Source organism: Odontomachus brunneus, unplaced genomic scaffold, assembly GCF_010583005.1.
Source record: "Odontomachus brunneus isolate Ranch 3 - 2012 unplaced genomic scaffold, Obru_v1 Obru_scaffold_240, whole genome shotgun sequence".
Taxonomy (NCBI): Eukaryota; Metazoa; Arthropoda; class Insecta; order Hymenoptera; family Formicidae; genus Odontomachus; species Odontomachus brunneus.
Genome location: NW_022639690.1, coordinates 34,511 through 42,735, shown reverse-complemented (window position 1 = coordinate 42,735; position 8,225 = coordinate 34,511). Strand labels below are relative to the sequence as shown.

The following is an 8,225-nucleotide window of genomic DNA, read 5'->3' as shown; positions in this document are numbered from 1 at the left end:
TGTTCCATTTAAAAAAATTAATGTGACCTTGACCTGACCTTCGCTACGCAACCCAAGGTCAAACTGATGTGATCAGTAAATACATCTTTTTAAACGCCACAACTTTTGTCTGAAACATTTTTTTCTAAAATGCTTAGTTTTCGAGATATTTCACCGGTCCGGGACTTTTTGAACACCCTGTATATATATATGTATATAAGCATGTATGTATGTATGTATAAAATTGGTACATTCTAAAAGTTCTGGTATAGTTATTGGTACGTTATATTTTATGGAATATACATTGATGTAGACAAAAATCGTATACTTGTAATAGAAAAGAACATTTCTTAGAGCATTCGTAAAATTTTTGTTGCGCATGTGCATTATATTAATGTAACTAAATAAAAAGTTTTCTAAATGTTCTAAATAGTAACATGTATTTATTACAGATTAGTAATAAAACACATATTTATGAAATGAATTACTCAAATTATTCCTTTATAATTGTAAAAGCACATAACATTAATGATCAATTTTTTACTACATTTTGTATGTAATTCTACACACATTCATAGAATATTTATAATTGTGTTTGAACATTTAATGTTATGTAGTCGAATATAGTATAAACACACTGTAAAGATATAACAGTGTTTTCAGTACTTCATATATAGGGTGTCCCATTTTAAAAGATGCACTGATAATTCTTCAGCCAAGCATATTTAGCAAAAATGTTTTAAACAAAAGTTATATGGTTCGATAGAGGACATAAGAAAGTACCATTAGTTTGACCTTCTATGGCGCCAACATATATTTTTTATTCTACGGAATTTTATTCTACGTAAAGAAACAAACAACTTTCGTTTAAAAATATTTTTTATACGATTTCTATTTTCTAAGATATTTACGGAAATATCTACAAAATTATTAGTTTCAATAATTTTTTATTCGAATTCTATCAACTTTACTGAAAAATAACAAGAGATAAAAAGTGTTTATTTTTTTCTTGTAGAGCTCTGAGAATTTTTTCAGAACGTTTTAGTACTTCAAGAAAATGCAACAAAATGCAGTACTAAAAGGTTAATTAAAAAATTCTGAAAATAATTTCAGAGTCCTGCGAGAAGAAAACAGAAAAATTTTATCTGTTGCTATTTTTCGGTAAAGTTGATAGAATTCGAATAAAAAATTATTGAAACCAATAATTTTGTAGATATTTCCGTAAATATCTTAGAAAATAGAGGTCCTATAAAAAATATTTTCAAACAAAAGTTGTTTGTTTCTTCACATAGAATGAAATTCCGTAATAAAACATATATTCTTTAATAAACATATTTAAAAAAGTAAAGTTGACTTCAACCTGACGTTGGCGGCGCCACGCAAGGTCAAACCAATGATATCTTCTTATGTCTTCCATCGAACCATATAACTTTTGTTTGAAACATTTTTGCTGTTATGATTGGCTGAAGAATTATCAAGGTGCATCTTTTAAAATGGGACATCCTATAGAAGTACATATATACAAAATGTCCCAGAACAACTTTCGAAGCTCTCGTGGAGGCATAGTACAAATTAAGATAAATATAAAAGTTTGATATCATTTTGCGATATTCGCAATAATAATTTAAAAAAATTTGTAAATGATCACACGAAATATGGTAAATGAGCTGTAGTAGCGTTATCTGCTATCATGTATTTGTAGGTTAAACTGAACAAAAAAATCCTTTATATTTTTTCTAATAAATTATTCTGGGACACTTTGTATACACATGTATAGTCTGGAACACTTTGTATACACATATATAGTCTGGAACATATATAGTATGTTCCAGACTCTCCTCCGCAATTTTTGTGGAAACATAGAACGTATTGAGGTGGACATAAAAGTCCCATACTATTTTGCAATATTCGCAATAAATTTATATAATTTTGCAAATGATCACATAGATTTTTAGATATTAATTAAAGAAGATTTATCCATTATCGCACACAATCATGCAACAGTTTTATTTCATTTACGTTCACTTTACAATTTATGTAATAATTTTCTTTCATTTATGTTCATTTTGTTTCATTTATGTTATTTGCTTTTATGTAGAACTTCCACTCGTTCTACGTTCCTACAAAAATTGTGGAAGAGAGTTTGAGACATCCTGTATACTTCATACAAATATTCATAAAAAATATCTGTGCTATCTGTGCTATCTGAATATATTGGCTCTCATGATGTCGTTAAACGTTAGAATTTAAATTATGGTGACAATTGTTTTGATTCTCACCATTTGTTATAATTATCAAGTCATTTCTTAGTTATTAATTAATTCAAACATCATTTGTCCGCGATACCGAACCTTCAAATTTTTTTCGGACGGGTTATTTCTCAATTTAAAACTTACTTTCATTAATGCGAACCGCTGATCATCTGCTAATTTTAGCGAAGTAGACATTCTTGCTGTTCGGGCACTGTCAGCAATATTTTTCCTTGTTTAATGTTTCTTTGGTTGTTGCTCGTTGACAAACAATTTCTTCGTTTTTGCAGTCTTCGCAATCACCGTTTCTCTGATTCCACACAAAACTATAAAATTAAATATACGATATTATTTATATCACAAGTTATATAATTTTGTTAACAATTAAAATGTGCAGTCATTAATGTTTTTCTGTTTCATATAAATTATGCATTTATCTTTACGCGTATATCAAACTTCGATTTAAAAATGCCGACATAAAAATGCCTTAAAATTTATTAGATTAAAACTCATTACAAACTTATGTCTTTTTAAACGTTTATATTCTGTTTAAATATATGTTATATATTCTATTTCAAAACCTCTAAAATATTTGAACTTTTTTTCGATGTAGTTTGAAATACAGCCGATGAGAGAATTTAATTTTTGAGAGTTAATAAAAAATAAGTTTTTTCGTTAGACCATTCGCTGCGTCCTAAACTGCATAAAATATGTTCAAGCCGTATCGAGAAACTAAGTGTATAGATTGTAAATGTCGATTATTCGCTATTGACGGTTTGAAATATAATATCTTATCATATCATATTATGTCCAGAAAAGATGAAAAAATGATTAGAACGATTAAGAAGTTGTGATAATACATAAATAAGGTTAAGAGCTAAGATTTTATTAAAGCTTACTGTATGTTTCACATCAATCTCTATTTTAAAACATAAAATATAATTTATTGTTAGAATGCACCACTTACGCAGATGTATTGCATAAATACAATATATTACATAATATATTATATAATATATTATATAATATAATATATTATATAATATAAACATAATATAAACACTAAACTTGTTATACTATATGTTATGTTTAAGTTATGTTGCTGTTATACTGTTATAATCAGTTTATAACAAAACAATATATTAATTTTAAAACAAAGTGTTGCTATTATAAAAGAAAATTAAATAGCCTTGATATTAATAATGCAAAAACAACTAGAATAAACTCGTATTATGGCTATACCGGAAAAGATGGCCATAAGCCATAGGCTGTAATTTCTCTAATAATTACAAAACATTGTATGCATTTGTATACATTTGTATACACTGTAACATTTGTGTAATCAGTCACATAGGTAATCGATATTTATCATAGTGTATGTACATATATTTTTCGAAATTATATATATTATACTATATATTTACTTTCGATTACCTGTAAAATTTCTCATGTGTCCATTAAAACTTGCTGTAACGTCGAATAAATTACAATTAAACTATCGCAATCAATGTATCAAGATACATAAAAAAGATATGTAGATTGTAAATTGTATATATATAACATACAGTTTTTATTTTCGTTTTCACTATTTGTTTATAAATATTATGGTCGTTTTTCATTCACATTTTGAATAAGATGGGTCACTATCATTCTATGAACATTTATAAAACGAAAGTCGTTATGTTTCAAAAATTATTTTTAATATTACAATAATTAAATCTTATGTGTAATATGTTTTGATCAAAAGATTGCATTTAGAATTTAAGTTTTATAATATAAAATTCTATTTTTTATGTGTATTTTTCACAAATAATATGAATTAAATATCCTATACTAAAATAAATATGTCAAATTATGTTTTTTTTTATTATTTTATAAAATAATAGGTACATCTTGAACATAAAATATGTATGGGTTGTTCCTATATATAGTCTTCCTGAATGTTATGGTCATCTTATGTGAAAAGTTTAGATAAGATGACCAATGCTTTGATAACCCATGTTTTGATATTTTTGTAATAAATAATTAAAAAAAAATGAAGTATTTTCCCTCTGATATTATTATGTATTGTAGGTTTCAGTAAAGTAATATGCCAAACGCTATTAAGAAATAACAATAAGAAATATATTTTTTTGCATTTAAAAAAAATATGATTATCTTATCCGAGTTTACCTTATATTACGTGTTATTTACGTTATATTTTATAATAGTTATATTCTATGTTTGCTGAATGTACTTTATTACTGCATATAAATCTAAATAAATTATACGACACATCATCGACTTGGTACCGATGATTATTTTCACATCCGAATTATATATGAAGAAAAAACATACGAACGATAACTAATTTTTACGATATCGTACGGATTTGGTAAATATTAATATATCATAATTGGAGTGAGCCTCAATTATCACTGATAGTCATCATTATCATGATTATTTTTATATATAATGTCGATTTCTATTTGAAACAATACGAGCATTTCAAAAATTATATAAAGGATTTTAAGGATATTCAAAATTTCTAAACATCTTTATGAAACGTGGTGTTATTTTATATTATGCAAAAAAATTCGATTTTTAATTATTACACATTATTTATTAAATATTAAATTATTATTTATTAAATATTACACATTATTTTCTATCATTTTAAACGTCTCTCAAATATGTTTAAGTCTCAAATATGTTTGCGTATGTTTATATATTATACGTTTATATATTATGCGTTAATGTTTATTTCCTTTGCATGTCTTTCGTACCGGTGTATTTTTCACGTTATCACCCACTGTCATTAACTCTTATATATCCAAAGCACGATACCAATAAAGATAACTAACTTGCGACTTAGAATAATTAAGAAAACGTACTGAACATACAATTATATTAGAAATTTGTTGCCTTGAAACCGCTTCTCATCAATCTTACAGTTCACTCGACGAGTAATCGGACGAACGGAACTTGTGTTTGAGACCGACTCACGATCGTAACTGTTCAGCGTCGACTACACATTGGTGCAACAGGTGGCCGCGTTCAACCGAGCCCGTCACTGTACCTTCTCTGGGCGAGATAGACGTATCGTTGCGAGGTGAGCGGTACGGCAGGAATGGTACCGCCGTTCTCGGCCGGAGCAAGCTTCCAGTCACTAAATAAACCCCACCATTGTAGCCAACACCACCACCACCACCACTGTAGTTGTCACCATCTCGATTTCTATCTGTAAACATACATGTACTCGAAGAGAATAGTGTTCTTCACTCCCGTACGAGTACAAATTTTAGTATATTTCGACATTAGTACATGTGCAACATTCATACAGCTTGTTGCGAAATAAGATCCATCTCGTGGCGCGAATACATTATGCTTAAGCTACGATATAAAGCTATAATATCAGAGCTCAATGTGTGGATAGTATTTCGTGAATAACTATTCCTGTTCCTTTCACAGGTAAAACACATATTTTTTATCGTCACTACCCTTATAGAAATATCATACTAAGAATCATTGATAATTACTTATTTTCAGTATCAAAAATACTGGATAATAAGTAATTATCAATGATTCTTAGTATGATATTTCTATAAGAATAATCTCACTGAGATCTCGACAAAACGAATGAATGACGCTAATGGCTACATTCAGCGGAACAAAATGAGTCAGTGAGCAGTCAGTGATTATTAGTCTTTAGATCTCTGTTAGATTTCTAAATCTAGACCAGTTATGTTAACGAATTACTCAACTGTTATGCAACCGTTATGTTCGTTGAACGCATCTAATGTTTCATTTATAAGTCATATGCAAACATATTATATTTTTGGATTTCTACATTTCATTGATATTCTTTCCTGTTTTTATGTTGCTCTGTGTGTATGTTGTGTTATATTGTATGTATGCATGCACGTGCGCGTATGTGTATAGAGCGAAGTAATAATAATACTATTATTTTAATTAGTTTCTAATATCAGTAAAATAAAAGAATAAGGGAGATAGAGGAGAAGAAAGAGAGGCAGAAAGAGAGAGAGAAAGGGAGAGAGGGAGGGAGGAAGAGAGAGAGAGAGAGAGAGAGAGAAAGAGAGAGAGAGAGAGAGAAATCCCAACAAACAGCAAGTAATAGTTATATAACTGTTAGTTACGTAACTATTCTTTGCATAACGCGAGATTATTTATTAAATTTTATTAAATATTTTTCAATTAATAACAATTGAATCAAATCCGATATGGTAAAAATTTGAATAATTTTAGGTGGTTTTGTAAATAAGTAGAAGAACTTTGTATTCAGTTTGATCTAATTTACATCTATATTTTTTCATCTATTAACAGACACTTTATGTAATTGTTTTGAACGTATTCAAAAAAGTTCTTATCTAAGATCAATATTTTTTGGTGTTAACTAAATTTTTTCTCAGTATAGAATTATTTGAAAAATATTAATGATATTAATTAATGATATTAATCCTAGCAAACTAACATCCTAAATCCTAGCTAAAAGTAACAATTATATATAATTGTTAGTTATAATTTCCCACTCAACAATATAACTGTTATATAACAGTTATATTGTTGAGTGGGAAATTATAACTAACAATTATATATAATTGTTACTTTTAGCTAGGATTTAGGATGTTAGTTTGCTAGGATTAATATCATTAATTAATATCATTAATATTTTTCAAATAATTCTATACTGAGAAAAAATTTAGTTAATTATATATAACTGTTATATAACAGTTATATTGTTGAGTGGGAAATTATAACTAACAATTATATATAATTGTTACTTTTAACTAGGATTTAGGATGTTAGTTTGCTAGGATTAATATCATTAATATATTTTTCAAATAATTCTATACTGAGAAAAAATTTAGTTAACACCAAAAAATATTGATCTTAGATAAGAACTTTTTTGAATACGTTCAAAACAATTACATAAAGTGTCTGTTAATAGATGGAAAAATATAGATGTAAATTAGATCAAACTGAATACAAAGTTCTTCTACTTATTTACAAAACCACCTAAAATTGTTCAAATTTTTACCATATCGGATTTGATTCAATTGTTATTAATTGAAAAATATTTAATAAAATTTAATAAATAATCTCGCGTTATGCAAATATATGGTGTGACAGTAAGTACGTGAGTAAGTAATTAAGTAAGACAGTAAGTATGGAAGAAAATGTTCTAACAAAAAGTCCCAAATCACCAAAGTTTTCGTTTCATCGTTTTCGTTGTTCTCGTCATCGATGTCGTTCTTTTACTTTATTGACCACTAGACGGCACGTAATTTTACCAACCAATTTACTAACCTTGTAAAATATATTACAACTATTTATCGCTGTAAAATATATTACGATTACTGTATTCAATAAATGCTAGATATTCCTAAAATATTCTGATCGTATTCCAAAAGTTTTTTGTATATCAGAATAGTAAAAAAATATTCACTGAATGACCAAATAATCATAAAATATTTAGAATATTTAATGAATACTACTTATATGTGCAATAAAGAATATTCAGCGTATATTTTGGCACCCACGTAGAAATTGCCAAATCAGTTAAACTGGCCAAACATTGGTCCAATATCGGCAGCCAAAAGTCGGCAACCAATCTTGTCCCGGTACCAATTGATGATCTGGCTATACAAAGAACTAATACAATAAAATAGATCTGGAACCAGTAAAGGCTGCAAGACAAGTCAAACTTTGGCTTCGGTACAAACCCAGTATTGGGTTATAAATACCCATACAGCACCAAATATCTGAAATACATTCCAGAGACGTTCCAGAGACAATGTGATATCTCTGGGATGTCTCTGGGATGTATTTCGGACATTTGTGCTATATGGGTAATGCCAATATTCGAGGATACTTGACGCTAAGTGTGAATCTCGTAATATAATTGTACATTACATTATTGTGAACAAAAAGTTGTGTAACATTTTACAAACAATTATAACAAGTTTTTGAATTAATGATTAAGTAAAATAATTATAC

The 8,225-nt window shown here is 27.8% G+C and overlaps 1 protein-coding gene across 3 annotated transcripts in view; it reads right to left on the bottom strand.

Moving 5' to 3' along the window:
• LOC116852612 (SEC14-like protein 2) overlaps positions 1-8,225 on the bottom strand; it is a 158,808-nt gene that overhangs the window by 126,595 nt on the left and 23,988 nt on the right. The window contains exons 2-3 of one of the 3 annotated variants that reach the window (XM_032833138.1): positions 5,287-5,444; positions 2,376-2,554 (exon numbers count right to left, since the gene is read on the bottom strand). In XM_032833138.1, the coding sequence (XP_032689029.1) occupies positions 2,376-2,426 (51 nt within the window). In that variant the 5' untranslated portion in view covers positions 2,427-2,554; positions 5,287-5,444. Of the gene's footprint in view, positions 1-2,375; positions 2,555-2,909; positions 2,962-5,110; positions 5,445-8,225 lie in introns of those variants that run through there. The other 2 variants (XM_032833136.1, XM_032833139.1) reach the window with 2 other exon arrangements.